The sequence below is a fragment of the Eschrichtius robustus genome, chromosome 1, assembly GCF_028021215.1.
Source record: "Eschrichtius robustus isolate mEscRob2 chromosome 1, mEscRob2.pri, whole genome shotgun sequence".
Taxonomy (NCBI): domain Eukaryota; kingdom Metazoa; phylum Chordata; class Mammalia; order Artiodactyla; family Eschrichtiidae; genus Eschrichtius; species Eschrichtius robustus.
The window spans coordinates 65922224-65944196 of record NC_090824.1 but is presented as its reverse complement, the minus strand read 5'-3'; the positions used below and the strand labels follow the sequence as shown (position 1 = coordinate 65944196).

Sequence of the window (21973 nt, the reverse complement as noted above, 5' to 3'; positions counted from 1 at the left end):
TCCTCTCCTAATGTCAACCATTGCCTCTGGGTTTATATTTCAGTCTTAATATTTCCACTTGCTTGCTGAACATCTCATTTGGGGAATCACACCAGTACCTCAAACCAAAAGACTCAATTCCAGCTCATTTGTTCCATTCACCTGTACTGCTGTTTTTATATTCCTACTCCCATTGATGGCACCTACCAGGAAGTGAGAGGTGGATCTGTCACTGAGTCTATTCCCTCTTGTTCCTTTGTATTTTCCTTAATAAGTTGCTAAATCCCATTGATTACAATCAATCCCATTGATTGATTAGTAGGATCAGTAATATTATTTAATGTCTTAGTTTCCATTTGTAAAATGTAGTCACTTTTAAAAGTATCCACAATTGTCATAGATGCTAAGAAATGAAATTCTTTTAACCAAAGATTCAGTGTTACTATTTTTTTAAGAACTATAGTTTCTTCAAATCTTTTTCTTAAAAATTTACCTTTGGACTAAGATACAGTATGAGAAAAAGTTAAGACAGTTTGCAGAGAGATTTAGACTGGCAAAGTCATTCAACCTTAGCAGAAGAAGCAACTTTGGTTCTATTTTTATCATCACGTTGAGGAATGAATTACTGAAAGCAGAGATAGAAATAGAGATGGATAGAAAAGACCTGGGCCATCTAATTCATCTCCTTGTTAGTACAGGGAAGTTTCCTCTGTCAAATGCCTTTGAGATGTTGTGCAATAAAAGACTTAGATTAACAACATTTCAATCACTTTTGTAAGGTGACTAATTATTTTTCAAGTTGCTCTCAGCATTGTTCTCTGAACTCCTTTCCATGTATCCCTGTCATGAGAGATGTTTCCCTCTGAGCACAGAAATGGCCTAGGATCTCAAAGGGATGAACTTCAATTATTCTTCTATAGTAGTGATGAGTCTATATTAAGTTGGCCTCCCTCTTGATGATGCTTTTTGTGACCAGTGGCACACATTTGTGAAATCTTTACCCAGAACAAGCAGTGGTCCAGTTTGCTACCTTAGGGTGGTTAAAAACTAAGGGGAACCTCTAGGGATCAGACATGCCCCTTGGCATCTAATGGTGCAGATTCAGTATTTTAATGGGGTTACCAATAGAATACTTTGTGTGGGATGTCCTCCTCAGTATCCCTATAGCGTTGAGGAGAGGAGGGGTTGGGGGGGTAGCATTTGGAAAGATTGTTTTTAAGTTCTTTTTTAAAATTATTGTTACTGTTATTTTATTGAAGTAGAGTTGATTTACCATGTTGTGGCAATCTCTGCTGTACAGCAAAGTGACTCGGTTATGCACACACAGACATTCTTTTTTTATATTCTTTTCCATTATGGTTCAGGATATTGAATATAGTTCCCTGTGCTATAATAGTAGGACCTTGTTGTTTATCGATTCTAAATGTAATAGTTTGCATCTACTAACCCCAAACTCCCAGTCCATCCCTCTCCCTCCCCCGCCCCCCCTTGGCAACCACAAGTCTGTTCTCTATGTCTATGAGTCTGTTTCCGTTTTGTAGATAGGTTCATTGTGCCATATTTTAGTGATATCATATGGTATTTCTCTTTCTCTTTCTGACTTACTTCACTTAGTATGATAACCTCTAGTCGCATTAAGTTCTTTGACGATTGTTCAGTATCTCTCAGTTATCTCAGATTTAGTTACTTAAGAATATTGTATGCTCTTTTGAAAGATATATTCTGTTGTCTTTTTCTAATCATTGACTCCCTCTATTCAGTTTCATGTACCTCCCCTGAACTGTTAAAAAATATTCTTAGGTCTGTACGTATCATTTCTCCAAATTCTGTGATATCTGCAAACCTCTGAGTTGGCACTCTTCTGTGTTGCCATTAATATGCTCCATACCTCCTCTTTCACTATCTATTAATAAATATGCCAAATAACACTAAATCTAGTATTTCCTTTGTGCTTTTCCATCAGCCATACCCCTCTTCCCATACTGAATGTACTCCATGTAACATTATCCTTTGTTTATACTGTTTGATGTAATTCTTAATCCAGTTGAGTCTATTCTTATTCAAGCCACTTAGCTTGGGTAAGAAGAGTTTACATGAACCAATACATAGATTGCAGTTCTTAATTGATTTCAGAAACTTCAGTTATATGAGTATAGTAATTTTAGCATTTTTAACGTTCTTCCTCAGTATCTAGAACATTCATAATTAGCTGCTTGTGGAAAGCAACAAAATACGAACTCTAGAATGGTTTGAGATCTTACATTTCATAAGCTACCCATTTCCTTTACAGAGTCCTGATTTGCCCTTTTAAGCAGCTGCTACTTTGTAACACTCTCTCTTTTTTTCCATGGTTGAGTCTGTAAAACCAGAGACCAGGCAAAAGGCCTTGGTTGGCACTGGACACAAAGAATAGGAGGTCATGTCTGACTTTGCTTTTACTACATGTTACAGAATTCTGGCAACTACCCAACAGCTGACCCAGACCCAGAATATATAATTAAATTATAAAGAAGTAGAAGTGTTAAGGCTATTGAGAAATGTTAACGGACGTGTTGGATTTAGTGAAGCGCGCCAAAAGAAAATAAGAGCTCCTTTGGTCCACAGTGCACATAACTCATCATTGCCCTTTCCCCTGCACCATAGGCAAGCATGCCACCGAGAAGACTTCATTCCCCGTCTCATCTGGTGTTCTAGGGAACTCTAAAGCCACAGGGATCACAACAGCTGCAATAAATAAAGCATCTATTCAATACATTTCCATGCCAAATATTATTCAGCATTCTTTTGGCCTTGGTTTGATAGAAAACAGCATGGTGAACTTACTACCTCTCCCTGTACTACAGTGAGCCCCAAGTATCTGTGAAAGATTTAACAATTCAAGCCTGCATGTAAGCAAAATCACTGTTCTCTCTATTTTAACATTATTAAGACAAAGTACAGAGAACCAAAAAAAATGTAATACAGGAAGTCCGTTGTCACTATTGGAAAGGTATTGAATTAGTACTAGGCTTTTTTATTCTCCTCGGGGAAGATAATGAGAAGCATTCAGAGTATGTGTCCATGCAAATGTATGGGTCGGAGGGGGAATCTTTAAAAAAATAAATGTTACATATGTGGCAATACGAGGAAGAATATTATTAAGGAATTTCACAGAATTTTTATGTAAAGTCTCATCATACAGTATTATGATCTCAGGGATATTTTGTGATATTTACTGAGTCTTCTGAGAATTCATTTATTCAGGTCATATTTTAAGGAGGAACTTATAAGATTCAGATCTAAAATATAATTCTGTAATATGCCCAGCTGATCCCATTAAATCCAACCTGAAAAGGAGCAGTATAACGATGAGAACAATTCCCATTCTTTGAGTTGTTACACCTCACTTGAAATGCATTCCTTCTGGATTAAAACAGCAATTCCTCTTTTTTTCTCTCTCTCCAGGCTGAGGTTCAACTATGCTACCTGGAAGCACAAAGAGACGCTGTTGAGCAGATGTCCCTCAAGCTGTACAGCGAGCAGTACACCAGCAGCAGCAAGAGGAAAGAAGAGTTCGCTGATATGTCAAAAGTTCATTCAGTAGGAGGCAATGGGTAGGGGACTATTCTTTTTGTTGTTTTATTCTCACTGATCTCTACTTTTTCAATGATGTTCCACTGGTAGGTGTTAGGCAGGCATTTCGTCCCTAGCTAACACGAGAAGCGCAATAGACGAGGCATTTATGTTCTTTTCCATTCATTTCAGAATTGAAGACTGTGGATTTTATCAGTGTGTCATCTCACCCAGAACTTCCTAACTTTGTTATTATTGTTTTCAAAACAGCCTTGTGATTTTATGAGTGTTTCTGTCACTACATTGTGCCTGTAATTTTTTTCAGTGTATTTCCCCCTCTTTAAACTTTACCATTTATTTTAAAGTCTATAGAAGCAACTTTTAAATACCAGAACCTCACTGGAAACTTGGTAGAACATAATTTTTCTGAAAAATATAGATATTTAATAATTGTTCAGGGACTATGGGCTAACCGGTTTGTCACATAAAGTCAACTGGAATAATGGACTAGTGCTTATTGTCTATGGTATGTGAAAAGACCCAGCAACTTTAGTGACCCACCAACAATTTCATTCAGCCTGAGACTAGTGGACTAATGGCTGTATTTATATTGTACTAACTACCCATGCTATTGAATAGTTAAGTCATGCATTCAAATATTTCCAAATTACTTTAAAGTTATGCGAACATTGTGTGTGTGTGTATATAAATATGTATGTGTATATAATACACGTATAGAATTTTAAAAAAATTTTTTCTGGCTCAATTTGAATATTTAGTAGGTGATTATTAAAGAGTAAAAGAGTGTAATGAAATTTAATTATTTCATAGTTTTAATGACTTGATAATAATTATACTCATAAAAATAGAAACAGTAACCTATTTCGCTTTTATACTTGAGCTAGACAACACGGCGGAAAAACTCTTCCCCCAAGTTCTATTAGATGTTAATAGCACAGTATAAATCTATGGGGTGTAACTCTAGCCAAAATATTCCTTGAAAAGGCAGGAGGAAAGAAGTAAGTGCTTATGGTTCTGACGTGACTTAAAATCCAAATTCAAATTTGGGGGATAAATTACGAACACAGTTTATAAATTCTGTCTTGTGATATAACCCAAGGTCTAAGAATGCAAGAAAAGAATCAGAGTCATAATTCTTTTTTAGGAAATGGGAAAGGACTTTTCAAAATTTAAAATTTACCTATCTATATAATTTGTTGCTCTATTAAGATATTTTTTATACATAGACAAGTTATACATATATTTGATTCATCTTATACGATTCAGAAGACATTTATTCACAAGAGGACAAGCATAGCAGCAAATAAGAAAGAAAAGGTTAAATCTTGGCGCATGAACAATAAGCTGTTTTTAGGCCTTAACGTGCTTTAATTTTTCTAAATGCCGAAATAGTCTCTGGTGTACCCACAGCCACAAACTTTAGGTCACATTTTCATGTTTTCTAAAAGCCCTGGGGGTTGAGCGGGCACCATGTGCTTCTGACCTCAGATTCCAAGGGCCCAACCTGAGTACTTACTCTGGGCTCCACAAATCATAAATCTGCCCTGGGAATTGCTTAGTTAACAACAAGCATTGTTCTGTAAAGTGGGAGTACGTGAACTTGCCTGATATCCTTTGTTTATGCTCCTTAGGGTGCTGAAGGCTGTGCATTGTGCAGAAATTTAACAGCATGCTAAAGAAAAGGCAGCTATTTAATACTAAGGACAAAAAACATATACTCCTTTCTATTTTCTGTTTACATACAGAAAACCATTGTTTGAGAAATGTATGTGGGTGAGGTTATCTGGGGTGTCCTGCCCCTAAGACTCTTTGCTCCCACAGTTGAATCCTTAATTCTGAAGCCTTAAGAACACAGCCTTGTAAAATTATCTGCTCCAATGATACATAAACTTCATTAACCGTTCGTTTTGTTACATAGAATGAGCATTGTTTCTGATTAGCAATTGTGGGAATAGTGTGGGCTTTCTAGGGTCTTCATTCCATATGCAGATAGATATCCAATCTACTAAAGAGAACATTAAGTTGGTGATACAATTTGTATATTTTCATTTCCTCCCCGTGCCTACATGCATGCGAAGAAGAGTACGTAGTTGAAAAATGTATAAGATTACTCCAGGGAAGACTCAGCTGCTAGACTGAATGGAGATCTTAAATTTCTAAGAATTTTGCATAACCAAAGTATTGTTTAGAAATGAGTTTATAACCTTTCTGGCTTGACGAAAAGGTGTGTATCAAGGTGATTTAACACAGCTTATATACAACTATGAAATGTGTGTTTAGCAGTCATGGATATGTGCGGTGGGAAGATTTCCCCAAAAGTATGTGAACCTGTGTGAGCTGTAGTAACAGAATGTGTCCCTCTGTGGGAGACTCTGGGCACTGGCTCCTGCATCACAAAGTGGGGAAGCCATGGCTTCCTGTAGGGACATACAATGCGTGAATCACTGGTGATTCTCAGTGGGAACAGGTTGGTACTTTTGATTCCGGCTGATTTAAATGAAAGCTTATAGATTGTTTTGTTTCTTTCATCCAGTAAATATCCACTGAAGGCCTACTAAGTGCATGGCATGATGTTCTGAGCAGAGTTTGTCAAGAACACTTATAATTTGTGTATTTTGTAAAGTATAACCATCTCTTTTTCTAACACCTCTTTCTATCAAGGAGTTATCTGATTTCATTTTTTTTAATGAATTTCAAAATCTTGTTTAATTCATTAAGCAGCATCCATGTCAAGACTTAGTGTAGATTAAAAACCATGTCTTTTGTTCAGCTTATAAATGATAGAACTGGGAGGCAGAAAGGCTGGGTGACTGGCTTGTCCAGGACCTCACCTCAGAGTCCTGGGTCATGATGCAGTAGACAACCCATAAAGTCACACTTTGCCCTCTCTCTGAGAATTTCATTCAGACCCTTGATAAACATTTTTCCCCCTAAAATGCATGTTATGCATGTTCCATACTGTATAAAATTTAAATTATGGTATCTTCCTACTATGGAAAAATGGAAGAGTCTTAAGGCAATTTCATTAAAGCCACAAGGAAGTTTGGGCAAAAACATTGCAAAGCAGGCGGTAAGTGAAAACAAAAATGACTTCATTCATTAATTTGATGAATATTATTAAATACCTCCTATATGAAGTGCAGAGATGAAATGGTCCCTGCCCTTGAGGAGTCGACTCACAGTTTGGTAGGAGGAGCCAGATCTGTAAGCAACATGTAATAAAGGATCACAAGTGCTGAGTTAGAAATCTGCTTGGAGTCAGAATCAGGGCTCCTGGACGGCGAGGCTCAATGCTGACTGCGGTAGGGGGAGTTGGAGCAGGTCAGGAAAGACAGCAGAAAGAGAGGACTCTGGAGATGATTTTCAAAAGAAGCCTAGGTCAGGGGAAGAGTTTTCCAATTTAATCTGAACAAACATTTATTGAGCACTTACAAAGATAGACCGTAGTCCCTACCTTCATGAAACAGTCTAGCAAGAGAGTGCAGCATTAAGCCAGTATTTGCCTGTGCAATGAGGAAGAAGGGGAAGCAGAGGGTGCCAGGGAAGCTCAGAGCAAACAATGTGGACTCCATGAGGCAGGGTTGTGCCTGTCATGTTCACCACACTCAGCCCTGCACCCTGGAATGTGCTAGGTGCTCGGTGAATGCATTGATGCATAAATGAATAATTAAAACGGATCTGGGGGTCTGAGAGAGGGAGCAAAGGTCTGGAATCATTAGACTGCCTGCTGTTCCGTACGACTGGAGAGGAGGAGGGTAGAAGGTTGGAGGGGGGTGGTGAAAAATAAGGCTTAGGAAGAAAGTGAAGTCCAGATCCTAGAGTTAATTACTGAGTTCATGGTTCTTAACCAGGATAGTGCATCAGGATTACCTACGCAGCTTTTAAGCCAAAAAATGCCTGCCCGTCTCACCTCCCTAAAAATTCTGACTCAGTAGGCAGGAGTGGCCCAAGATGTATTTGATGCCCACTTCCAGTTGAGAACCATTGCCCTAGTGGTTTTCAAAGTGTGGTCTCTGGACCAACAGCATTAGTGTCTCCTGGGAATTTGTTAGACATGCAAATTCTGGGTCCCACTCCGCATGTACTAAATTGGAAAGTCTGGGGGCTGAGACCAGTAATGGAAAAAGTGGAGACTGGATTGGAGGCTGAAGCCAGAAAGAGTCGATAAACCTTGGATGAGGGGAATGAGGGAGAAAAAAGAGCCACTCTGATGCTCCAGTTGCTGGCTCGAGGGGAAGAAGGAAACTAGGAGGATTTGGAGTCAAATGATTTTCATGTCATTCAACACTTAATAACTCTTGAGCAGCTAGGAAGTGCAGACTGTACTAGGCACTGGGGATGTAGAGACAGTGCGACCCAAAGGGTGGCAGGGGCATGTCAGTCAGGAACGCCTGCTAGGAGAAGTGTCATGGAGGATGGCCTGGGTCAGAAGTGACAGCCAGAGTGTCTCCCACAAAGGAGACAGTGTGTACACACAGCTGGAACCAGCCAAGGATCCCAGGAAGACTAGACTGGCAATTTTCCAACAGTATTCTGTCAGCAGTTGGGAGAATAGGTTGCCATGGGCAATACTAGACAGCGATCGGTTAAGAGGCTATTCCAGTCATCCACGTGAGAAATAGGGCCTGAGCTAATAAGACAGCAGGAATGGAAACTGAAAGAAGGAAGTTGAAGACAGACCCTGGTCACTGAGTGGATGGGGGGCACTAAGGGAGGCGGGATTTAAGACAGACCTCCGTGTTTCAGGCTTTTACACTCTTGACAGATGGACATGGCATTCACTGAGGTGGGGAATGCAGGGGAGGAGCAGGGGGGCGGGGAAAAGCTGAGTGTTTGGGGCATAGTTCTTTTTATGATCTGCGTAACATCTAAGTAGAAATGCCCAGGAAGCAGGTCTGGAGCTCAGGAAAGTCTTGGGCTCCTCAACCATCAACAAGGACAGTATGGTAACTATGAGGTGGTAGAGGCTGAGAGAGCTAGGAGCTTACCTTGTGGTAGTCTATCCCATAAAATCTACCGCAGGTAGACATAACAGTATCTCTAAGAACGCTCGTTTTAAAAGGTATGGCTAATAGGAACGTTTCTATTTCAGTTAGACTCTTTCAGGCTCTATTATAGAAGTCTTCGAAAATAAAAACTACACCATTGAAAATTCCATGTGATATCTTGATTAGCAGGAATTGAGGACTACAGTTGACTATTATTTTCTGTCTTAAAGCTGCAGGCAACATGTCCTGATCCTAGATATTAGAATGCATTAGGTCTGCTCTGATTGCCTCCAAATGCACAATAAAATTTATTTTTAGGGATGGTCATACATTCACTCTAGTCTAATTTCTTAAAGGAGGAGAGAGAGCATACATGATTAAAAATTAAAGATTGGAATTCAAGTTGGCACTCTGCTACTTTTTAGCTGTGTGACCTTGATTGGGACACTTAACCTCCTCAGTATGCAATATCTCAGTCTGTAAAATAGTAATATTTTATTATTCCTATTATTATTATTTTATTATTCCTATTATTAAGTGGACTGATTATTATCCCAGTCTACTTCCCATGCTTTGTGCAGCACAGAACTACAATAATCAATAAGAAAATGTCTAAAATACCTGGAATGTAATAGATACGTGAAAAATTAGTTAACGAAATATGCATCAGAGCAACTACTGTGTTGCAGGGAGTTGTATGAGGTGCTAGGAATGGAAAAAATACATATGACTTAATCTCTACTGTCTAGTGAGGGAGAAAGACAGAGACACTCAGATACAACCTTATGAAATGATGGTCAAAATTCCAGATAGACAGTATTATGGGGATACTTAGGAGGCTTGCCTAATCCAGCCTGGCTAGAAGGGGTCAGGGAGGTTTATGGGAGGAGGGAACATCTGAGCTGTCTTAAAAGATGCATAGATACTAGCCATTAGGAAAAGGTTAGGTAGGATGAGGGTGAGGATTTCAGGTGTGTATGTAGGGGGGTGTGTGTGTGTGTGTGTGCGCGCGCGTGTGAGCGTGTATGAGCGTGCACGCACGCACATATTAAGGGTTACCATAAATAATAATTTGAAGCAGAAGGGCATGGAGATGTTTCCTGGCTCTGCTTCCTGGGATCAGGAGGGAATCCCAAGGGAGCTCTTAGAGACTTCTGTTCTTGTGGTAAAGTTCTAGAAGATACTTCAGTCTCAGTCATATGCCAGGCTTCCTCTGGTTGTAGGGGAATTTGGGCAATGTCTACAGATGGATATGTAGTTAAGGTTTATGCTCTGTGTGTAAGAATACAGGAGTATTCACCCTGTAAGGTTTTAGCGTAAATTTTACTTCCAAATACAAACAGTATATATAGGTTATTTCCAAGCACAACAGGCTGAACTCAGTGAACTTTAATTAGACAAAAGGCTAAACAAACGTTCAGCAGGAAAGATGAGTCCATTTTCCTTTAGGAAGAGAAGTATCCCTGGATCAGTGTGAAAACATACACAGATATATATATATATACCATATATAAAAAACACTCCCAAAGAGGAATGATATTGACAGATGAAAACAAATATATCACTATTTAAAACATTGCTTGATTAAAGATCAAATTTGACTCTAAATTAATTAAGCAATAAGATACACTGAATGACTGTAACTACCTGAGAAGCGATATAATCACCCCTGGATTTCACTGCAGCAGGGTGATCTTTCTAGTTTTCTGTTGAGCAAAAGGCCAAAAATATCTCTGTGCAGTTTGATGAACATTCATGCTCACTCATATTCTCTCTCTCTCTCTCTCTCTCTCACACACACACACACACACACAAAGACACACACAAAATGACCATTTGGAATTTCTGCTCGATGGGTGTTTTTGGAACACTGCTACATAAAATGTTTTCTTTTTGGTACACACCAGCCATAAAATGAAGTACTATCTCTTCCATGTGCCAATGTTGAGAACACTTTTGCAGATATATCACTAGACAGCCCAAAGAGACCTTATTTCCACCCTGCATTTCTGTTTTCTTCCCCTGATTCTTCCCCTGTCTTAAACTGATGAACAGCTGCTCGGTGTTCAGTTCCAGTTCTTTTTGCACCTTCTCTTGTGCTGTCGTGTTATTGAACAGTAAGATCTCAACACAGCCTGTAGTCAAAGGAGCCAAAAGTGCCTGACTACCTTCTGAAAAACTGATATTCTAGGCACTATGTGATTATTAAAATAGGTCTTTCTGGGCTGAAAAAAAAAAATCTCACCAGTATAAATGTATTCATTTGGGATCATGATATTATATCCTTCCAATGTGCAAATACATTAAACTAATTTTAGACCTAGACAGTCTTCCACTTCAGTAATCTAATGCCATCCATGCCAGGAGCCAACGAAGGGTAAACCAGAGAGGCAGTGGCATAATTTCTGGGGAAGTATTATTTCAAAGTTAACAAAGTTAACAGTAAAGTCAACAATTTTTATATATATATATATATATATATATATATATCCTTTCCATCTTAATAATGTTCAAACAATTTCTGTACTGCTTTGGAGAGTTTATGGGGTCTGTTGAAGAAGGAGAGGTATGAGTGAACCTAAGACAAATCTAATCTACCTCATTTTAATGTGCAGAGCTTAATTCTTTTCTTTAAAATTTATTCTTTTATGCATTCCCCCATGTCTTTCACAAAGGATTTAAGTCAACTTACAAAAATATTTACAATAAAATAGAATAAATATTTGACTGAAGTAAGTTAAGCAAAAGTAAAATATGTGTAAGAAAACAAACAAATGCATATTCTATGCATGTCCTCAAGAAGGGCAATGATTTGGCTCTCAGCTTTCCACATCCAAAGAAAAGAGTGAAATCTCATCCATCAGAAAATTCATAGTGTCCTAAGATTAAAAATAATATATAAAGCTGGGAAACACAGCTGCTTATGCCATTGAGTCCTGAGAGGAATTTCTCCTGTAGTTCTTCAAGGAGAAGATAGGCATCTGTGATACTACATCCCTATAAGAGAAAACAAATTCCCAAGGCAGTTTTTTGATGTAGGCTGCAGAAGTGATGGCAAAGCACAATTCAGTAAGAGCCGTTCTACGAGTAACCAGAACCTTGTAGTCTGAGCATAGCACTCTGTGGCCAGGGTCAGCCTTGATGGAGGAGATAGACAAAGTCATTTTGGGAGAGGTCTCCATATTAAGTCTGCTACCAGGTTTTTGTTAGGGATTGGGTGGCCGAGAGTTATTTCTAGGTTATTTACCTCTTACCCTAACCCTGAGGGTAAATATTCTCTGTTGCTTGTTAAATCTTTGAAAAACACGGAGGCCTAGGGTGGAGTAGACCTTTTACCAAAGGCTGAGCTGCCCAACGCTCACCAGTGTGGCCAGTAGCAAGTCTGGATCCAGCCCCCTCTAACACACAGACAATGACATAAGAAGGTTTATATCTTTTTTTTTTTTTTTTAAACAACATCATCTCTTGCTTTGTCTTCGGACGTATGGGTTCTCCCATTTGTGTTAGAATCACTCCTGATTCTAAATTCTTCAGAATGTTTTCAAGCTTTTTGGCTAGAACTTAGTCCAGTGTATTATCTGAAAATTTAGAGAAAGATTTGACTTCCTGACAGCCTAACAGAATCCTCTAAATACGTCTAGAAATTTACATTAATATTTCTACTTTTATGGCTAATCCTGGAGGTTAGAATTGTTTTGCTTTATGGCTTTTATTTTAATAGCAAGTGTTTATGGACAGACTGTCCATGAGACCATGAGAAAGTGGGGCCAATCATTAACAAATCTGTAGGGTTGATCTTATTGTTCTTAGACATTTTCATATGTACATGGGTATATATGAGAATTGAGAAAATTACTGCTGGAAAGAACTCCATATTCCTTTTTATTTATTAATGGCAAAGGCAGGCTGCTTTTCTCATGAGGAAGTGGCTCATGAATTTTCATTCAAAATAGTAAATTAGTGTTCACACTTTAATATGTTTAGAGTGGAAAGGGATTCTACATGCAACTGTGCATATCAGATTTCATGTCTGGAAAGCTAAATTTTATTCTTTAATGATATTATGATTGGGTTAGGTGCCACTCTTGTATCTCCCTTTTGTGCTTACATGACACATGGAATAGAGGATGATGGGAAATTCTGATCTATTATTAGTATTTTACTTCAGTAATATTCTTAAACTATTTTTTTTACAAGATTTTGTTACCATTACCTTTAGTGTCATTTTTGAAAACCAGAGGCAAACTTCCTTGAGCAAATAATGTAAACAGTGAACACTTAGTGAATATTTGGGGAAAGAATCAATATGCTAAAGAAGCTAGGAAAATTGGATCATTTAACAGAAGTTCCAACATAGACAAGCTGGTATCTCAGGAACCTATCATGTGTTTTTGGATGTGTTGGTGTGAAATGAACCATTAAGTTTACAAAAGATGGATTCTTAAATGCTCCAAAATATGTATTACTCAGCCTTAGGTAGAAAAACTTCCAGGGCTTTTTAGTATTATTTTTTCTTCAACTAATAGTTGCTCTATTTTGATGATTTCTTCATTTGGTGTCTGGTTTAATCAAAATTCCTTAGTGGACCAAGCTGGAACCTCATATATTCACACACACCTCCCATTGATTTCACTTGGGTGAAACTTTATCTTTTAAGCAAAGTTTAAGTTGAAATGTTGAGTTAATGATGCTCACTTTAAATACCAAAGGCTGAATGCATTTATGTATTCAAACACTTAGCTGGTTAAACGTAACTCCCACCAGGGTTTAGAGGAAGGATCATTTCTGAGACTGTGCCAGCCTCACAAATAATATATTGCTATCCAATCTGCAAAAAAATGATACTGAACAGGCTTGTTAGTATTTTATTTCTATGGTGAAAGACCCTGGAATCTTTTTTTAACCTTAAAAAGACAGAGAAAATGGTGGACAAGATGTTGGGAAATACTTTTGGCAATTACCATAGTAGTTAGCCCAAATTTAGAAATAAACTCTAAAGAAAAAATTGCACATTTATTTTTCCATAGCCTTGTCTCTGTCTCTATTAGAATTTCAGACCATGAAATAAACACATAATTCTGTGTTTATCTAACAAAAGCTGACTTTGATTTAGAAGGCTTTCTCCTCATACCATGATGAAGCTTTTAAAGCTCCGAAACTGGTTATATCATACCTACAATAGAATGTCCAACTCTTTTGTTGTGAACCCTTCAGGTATATGGCAATTTAAAGGAAAAATATCTGAAAGAATAGCATTTTGGTCATGTGTTTGATTTATAACACCTTCTTAGAGTATTATACAAGTCTGCCTCGTAACATTTTCATAGAGAGTATAACATATTCATAGAGTACTGAAAAGGTATGCTTTGAGACCTTTTAACATCTAGGAGATTATATATTTGAGTGAATGAGTTGACATGAACCCAAGCACATTTACAAAGAAAATTTTGTAAGGAAAATCCCCCCAAAAGAGTAGTACTCGTAGCCTTTATAAGATTCTGAACTACTTGCCACAATTTCAGTCACCTCTCTCTCCCTTTTTAAAAGAGGGCATTTGTCACCAGGACTTCAAAAAAAGGTACCTGGTTCTGAATTCAGCTGATTGAATCAGCCTGTTCTTCAAAGGGCTGTAGAACTGTTAACTAGTTCTGTGCTACCGCTGATAAATTTACTCATCTGTGATCTTTTTTGTTTTCCTGTATAGTAGCTGGCATTTTCCCTGGAAAACATCTTTTATAAAATCACTAGTATACAGCACACCTTTGCAGGTAATATAAACATAAGAAAGTAAGCTACTTCCTTTATCCAAGGATTTTCCTAATATAATGAGCACGTTAAATTATAGTCATTACAGAAGGTTTCAAAAAAACCAACAAAGAAATTCTAGTAATTTATTTCTGATTTGCTACAAAGTTAACGTATTTGATTTCACTAAATTTGGAAAACTGTCAGGTTTTTTTCTAAGCTGTGAATTAACACACGGCAAAGAATCTGAAATCAGGCACAAATGCTTAAAAAATGTTTTTGTCTTCAGTATTAGGACCTTATGAGAATGTGTTGTTTAGAAAACACTAGCGCCGATTCTACACTTAATGAAACAAACTATAGAACCAAAGCATTTACCATATTTAACAAACTCAAGCCTAAATATTCTCAGCTAGGATGAAAATAGACTAGACTGGAGGAAGTGTATCTGTGTTAGGTTCATTCACCACTCGCTGGTCTCCAGTGTAGACCATCCGAGAACGAGCCTGAGGTACATTTAACTAGAAGAAATGGCTTTTGTTCTAAGTCCTTTGATAGGGAGAATAATAGGAGGGAACAGCTCAATGGATATAAAGACATGTTAAAGAGCTAGTAAAAAAATTCCATGATTGTGAACATTTTATCATCCCATATGCAGTTTTCATCTATTTAAAATCTACTCATAAATCTCCTTTAATTTTTAATATAGAAGCAGGATGTGAAAGGAATGGGAAGGCAACTCACATTAATTGAGAATATACTGCATATAATCATTTCAAGTAAGCAAATGTACCATTGTATACTGAAGGCAAAATCTCACCTTCAGAATGAATGAAGAAGTCTGTCCATATTGCACTAGTTTGTATTGGCATTTGGGGATGAGATATTATCTCCATCACATACTGCTCTTCTGAAGTCATTCTGGTCCTACTAAAAGTTTTTGGTTTCATTATCTACATTCATTCATCATCATTTACCAGGTACTATCCTGGGCATTAGGGATACAAAGATAAATTCATACCTTGCCCTTGAATTGTTTAGTCATAATCAAAGTTTCTTTTTAAATCATACACGTATAGAAAAGAAAGCAGGCTTCCTTATTATCTCTTACTGATTGATAATTTATGACACTTCCTAAATACATACTTCCCTGGTACAGCAAGGGAAAAAAACCTGGTTTTAAGATCAGAGTTCAGGCTCTTACACAAAATGCTTGTAGCCTCTCCTAACAAATTAACCTTCTCTTTAGGGAACAACCTCTTGGGATAAATGCTGTTTTTCAGATTTCCTATTCCTCTCCCTTCTTTTGTGCAAGATGACATCTGAGCATATAGCAGGCTTACATGACCTTGTGATTCTGGGGTACAGTGAGGGTCCCTGGCTTAATGTGGCCCCTGGGTGCAGGCTGGCTGGGTTCAGTGAAATGGCTCTTGCCCCTGACATTATGAGGTTGCTCCCGACAGAGGGCTGTGGCTGTGTTGTTATCTCTTGGCTTGGTCAGGAGGTATTTCCTGCTGACTAAACCTCATCTCAGCCTTCACTGGCCCAGCCAACTCCCTGAGGTCTGGCTTCAGAGGCCACCCTGGCTCTCCTTGGTTGGGGGAGGGGGGTGGTCATTGTGTCTCTGTTGCCATGGCAACACCTCTGTCAAGTTCACCAGCTGAACTCCAAGAAACCTCATGGAAGGATGAGAGAACAGGGTAGCAAAGGGAGTCCTGACCACAGCTCTCTGACTACAACATTCCCACTTCAGGTTATTGTGAGGACATTTTTTAAGGCAATCTCCCAGACTTCCTAGCAGGAAACAGAGCTGACATCCTGGTGCTTTTGGCTTTCCCTTTAGGTCTTAGGCCAAGAGAGGGGCGGACACACATTTGAGCACCTGCTCCTCTTACCTTTATTTTGTTCTTATTCTCCAAATCCACTGAGATGGAAGGGGTGAGCTTTTTCCTTCCTTTACCCTTTGCTTTTATTATTCCGCTGGATATTCTCTCCTGTATGCAAGTATTAGGATCATACTCTCCTAATTTGGGGGATGGCATTCCACCTTTCCCCTGTCTTTACGGTCAAAATGTGGGAGGGTGCAAGGAGAGAAAAACAATGAACATAATTCAGGAGGTATTTCTAAATGACTGTGCCCGTCGTGTGAGCAAATGCTTATTAGTCATTCCTTATTAGTCACTCACAGAACGAATAAAGAAAGCCTGATGGTTTATTTATCCCTGCTGCAGTGGTTTTGGCTTATTTGTTAGTATTTTGAAATGGGATACTATTTCAGATTTCACACGTATGCTGTAAGTCCTTGCTACTCCAAGTGAGACCCAGGACCAGCAGCGTTGCTAGTTGCCAACACTCATTAGAAACACAGAATCTCAGCCCCACCCTAGAAGTACTGAGTCAGTATCTGCATTTGAACAAGCTCCTCAGCTATGCCATATGCACATTAGAGTTTGAAAAGCACTGCTCTAGACCACCTTAGCCTTACTGAAGGTTTTGGCTACATCAGCTATACCCATCATTGGCATTCAGTAAACATTTATGAATTAATTCTATGTGTTAGCCAATGATAATCCTTGTCCTGGGCACTTATGGTTCTAATCAAGAAGCTTTATAATTATGGTAAAGTAATTAAAATAAACTAGACAATTCTAGATCTAGTCTCCTTCATCACCAGACACGCCTTATTTTTTTTGACAAATCTATTAAGATTAAATTGTAAGTTATGAAAAGTGGATGTTCATTTTCTTGGAAAGCAATCATTTCATATATAGAGACAGGAACAAGGTGGTAATAAAATGCTCACTTGATAAATTCAGATTCATACCTGAGGCTGCTGCTTCATTAGTACTGTTAGGGTTTTGCTCAGTTAAAGTTTGACAAGACTCTAGGATTTCTTTTAGGGGGATGATTTTGGGGAGAAGAACACAGTCATAGTTTTTCATTCTGCGCTTTCATTTTCTGATCACAGTGTTTTAGAAGAATCTGAGCTTTACTTATTCACCAAGCTTTCAAGAGAGAATCACATTAATCCTTTTAAGCTCCTTATTCTAATGATTTATTTTGTTGAAAACCATAGTGATCCTCCTTTGAATTTTAATGATTGCTGGCTATTCAGAGATTCATTGTTTTGACTTCCTGTCCTTACCTTTGTTTCCTACATGTCTGTGGGGAACACCTGTCTCATACTGGATCTGCCCCTGGTTCTCACTGGCTTACCAGAGTCACTCAAGCCCATCCCTGAGTGTTAAGCTGAAATGCTGGCTACTCATCCATGACAATATATGTAGGATATATGTTTGCAGAGATAGGCAGATAGACAGCAGAGGGACAGATAAATGATTGAGTCATTTCCCAGTGAAAATAATATTTTGGATATGATGGTATATTGTGATCATTTTAGAGAAATTAGTTGAATTAGTATTCTTAATCATGAATGTATTGGGATGCAATATCTGTGGAAAATCTAGTCGTAGAGAAAAGGGTTTGACTGTTGAGAGTGCTGTTTTTACCCCAAGTTCTTGACTGTGTAACCTTCACAAGGCACTGACCCTCCATTTCTCAGTCTGTTAAATATGGCAATGCTCTTTTTCAAGGACATAGTAGTAATCATTTTGTTCAAATGCTGCAAATCCTCAGAAAGGGTGAACAAATGGAAATAGCCATGATGTGTCTCAGGTATGAGCATCAGAATTACATGTTACCTTTTCAAAATCTAAGAAACGGCTATGTCACAAGCTTGAGTTCCTCTTTTGCCCTCTGTTTAACCACACAGAGAATTTTTCCTTCTCTTTTTACAGGTATCACCTAGGAACATCATAGGTTTTCAAGAATATATTATTCCAATATGAGATTTTAACAACTACACTGTATTTATGCATAATACCTTCTGTGCCTTATCTTCAGGCTTCTGGACTTCGATTCAGAATATCAGGAGCTCTGGGATTGGCTGATTGACATGGAGTCCCTCGTGATGGACAGTCACGACCTGATGATGTCAGAGGAGCAGCAGCAGCATCTTTACAAGGTTAGAGCTACCCTTCCTGTCTGTACCTTTGCTGCGGAAGATCTGATTAGCCTGACAAGTCTTCCTCTCAGGATATCTTTTGCGTTCATTGTGTGTATCATGGTGTCTATTAGAATTCCCTTCCCTGTCCCCAAACTCATTCCCATCCCCTGTGTGCTGACAGGCTGCATGGACGTCATAATTGCAAGAAAGTTCCCTTTATCACATTCCATTTGGTGTCATTCTATAGAAGGACAAAGATTTATCTTCAAGATGAAGAGCAATAAATGAAACTGCATTAATAAGTAGACTGAAACAAAATGAAGGATAAATGGATTGGTAACATTTCACAGAATGTGTTTTGATTGGAGCACTCAGGTGGATTCTATCCACCCCCTCAGATCTTCCCAGAGATAAAAGGAATTTGCCTTCCGTTTGGCTTGCTGCTTCCGGGGGTACAGGTCTTGTCCAATGTAATGTTTATTGGTGTTACCTAGCGCAGACGTTGTCAAATTAAGCCAATACATTTGCATGTGATTGAAAAAAACTGGCGTTGTACTCACATATTGATTGTAGGCAGTCCATCTAATAACTATCTTGTTATTATATATTATAATATATATAATATATTACTATTATATATTATATATTATATATTATAAATAACTATTAAATATATAAATAACTATTATTATATATTATATATTATATATATATTATATATATATAATATATAATATATATTATATATTATATATTATATAATAATATATTATATATTAAAATATAAAATATATATATATATATAAAATATATATATATTATTATATATTATTTATATAAATATATAAATAACTATTAAATATATAAATAACTATTATTATATATTATATATTATAAATAACTATATTGTTCTCCATGTCTGTTAATTCACCCCTAGCCTAATGTGTTTTACCAATTCTACTTAAATAGTCTTAGAAGTTCTTACAAAACAACCATGTGATTTTGACTGAAAAAATGGTTGTAAGATTCAGTGTCTGAAAAAGCAGTTGGGGAGGGTAGAGGGACTTTCCACTGAAATATCAGACTGCAGTAAATCTTCCTCATTTAGGCAATTTTTATTGGAGTAATTCTGACAGTTGTCATCCTTGAATTGCTTTGAGCATATGGCATATTTCAAAGAGCAGATTGTGAATCATAAAAAATAAAATTAATAACTAACCACAGAATCAGCAACAGTATAATGACAAGAAACAACTACCCTCTAGCTTTTTAAAATTTCTTATAGAATAAGAAGTACACTCAAGGTCAAATAAAAGTTGTCTTCTTTCTTCTCCAGTTTTTATCATTTTAAGTTACCTTTCCTTAATACATTATTTTAAATTTTACTTCCTCTAAAGAGAGAGATTTATTTTCAAGGGTCTGGTAGACTTTAATTAGTGTCCCTCGGGGATCATCTTAGTTAAGAGAAGATATAAGCTCCTTAGGGACTCAGCAAATGGTGATATTTTACTCCCTAAAGAATTCTGTCCAACATTAATCAAGTTTGTTGACTACTAGCTGTTTCCTATATGGATAGCTGTCCACATTACCCACAAAGCTACCATCTTCTGGCATCACATATTGTTAGAATAACAATTTCAACCTAATGTAACCAAAGCCAGGTGATTTCTCATTTCATGCCGGGATCAAGAATTATGTGTGAAAAGTGCCTATAAATCTATATTAATTTAATGGTACAAAAATATTTGTTTCATTCCTAAGACTTAAGTATTAGAAGTCCAGCCAAAAAAGAAAAAAAAAAATACAAAAGTTATCTAATCATAAGCCATTATCTCAGATTTTATTTCACCCATGATGCCAAATAACATTTCTTTTCTTCTTGATGCATTTTGTATTTTGCACATAAACCACTATTTTTTTCAGAAACAGTGCTATTCTTTGTCAAAATCACATTCATATAATTTACATCACAATTAATAGGAAAACATTGAACAAAAAGTGCAGTCTTCTTTTACTTGTGGTTTCCTTGTAAGTGCTCTGCCTGAGAATTCCCATTCTGGCATATTGAAGGCCATTATTCCACCCACTTAGTACTTCTGGATTATAGTATTTTTCCAAACATTTTTATACTGGGGCTCTTCATTTGTGACTCATGTCCTCTGTTTCTTCTTTCAGATGCTCAGCATATCTAAGCTCACTAGACTAGCACTGATTTTGCATTAGGCTTGTAAACAGATTAAAGATTATGTTAGAAACCAAGGACAGTGCTATAGGTTTGTGGAGTGTCTCTCTTTATATAAGCTCCCAAATTATTCCAGAGGTTTAGAAACCTCCAAAGCAATCCTGAGGATATTGATGAAGGAGTCATTTAGAACTTGGGGTGGCTCCTGAATTAGAAAAACTGAGGGAAGAAAATTAATTTCAGGTCTTTGCCAAGAATCCCCAGGGATTCTTAGGTTAGGTCAACATTTTCAGTGTCCCATTTCTCTGTTCTAACCTGCTTTTCTAGGAATCAACAAAACTAATGCCTTGGGGGAGGGAGGTGCGGAGCCGGTTGATCACAGAGACCCCTAAAGGACTAAAGCTTTTCAGTTGGTCCCCGGCCTTTCTAGGCTTTCGATACCATTTGAGTCTACCGTAATCATTTTTAATCTTAAAATCTGTTGGCCCTAAAAATTACCAATGCTTCATCAGCATTTTTCACCAAGGGCACCATTGACATTTGGGACAAAACAATTTTCTATTAGTTTGTGCAACCGTTCCTTCCACTACAGGACATTTGTTATTCATGTTTCTCTAGTCATTGTGACAACTCAGTTGGACACCCAACTCATTTCACAGCATTTTCAATCTATCTCAACTTACCTACATCATCTTCATTTCTTAAAACGCTTGTATAACAGCAAGAAAAATGCTTTGCCCTTGTATTCTTTGTTATTAAGCAAAGCACCTCACATGGTTGATATTGAACTAATAGTTGTTGAGTTAAGACAATTAAGGATGGGATTGAAGCTCATGATCCCTGCTATTAATGTAAAGAATGAGGGTGAAAAACTTTTAAGAGAGACCTTCAACTGAGGGATGGTAAAATTCCAGGAACTGTAGATCAGGACAGAATCATTATTCCTGTCATCATAGAATCTGAAACTTTGTTCTCCTCTCCCTAGGGTGGGGCTCTCTCTGTTTCATCATTCAGCTGATTTCCTGGCATGGATAGGCAAGCCCAGACCCCAGTTCTGCATTACTCAGTCCTAGGTTGATGCCTGAAAATCACCTTTGGAAATGTTAGGTTAGAGGAAAGATAGTAAGATGGTCGTCAGTGAGTGTGAAGATTTTTTAGCATTTTCAGCGTTAGACACTACCTTACTCACTTTACCTGTTTATTTTATATTCTTGTCTCTGCTAGAAAATCATGTGACCTTAACTCCTATATATGAAACTTCTGATAAAGACCCCAGACTATTCATTCAGCAGACCTCCTGAGTGGAGCACCTGTTATGATATCTTGGTTACCCCAAACCAGCCAAATATTCAAGGAACTTTTAAAGGAAGAGAATTAGGTTTACCAGGCAAAGAATACATAGATACAACCTCACATAATTTAGAACCTTAATATTACAATGGGCTGTAAAGTGGATTGTCTGTTTAAAACATTTCTTGTTATTTTCAGATTGTTAGAAAT

At 37.5% G+C, this 21973-nt stretch overlaps 1 protein-coding gene across 10 annotated transcripts in view; it reads left to right on the top strand.

Moving 5' to 3' along the window:
- AKAP6 (A-kinase anchoring protein 6) overlaps positions 1–21973 on the top strand; it is a 580300-nt gene that overhangs the window by 431980 nt on the left and 126347 nt on the right. For all 10 annotated transcript variants that reach the window (XM_068546345.1, XM_068546336.1, XM_068546308.1 and 7 more), the window contains 2 exons: positions 3424–3572; positions 18189–18309. In XM_068546345.1, the coding sequence (XP_068402446.1) occupies positions 3424–3572; positions 18189–18309 (270 nt within the window). The remainder of the gene's footprint in view (positions 1–3423; positions 3573–18188; positions 18310–21973) is intronic.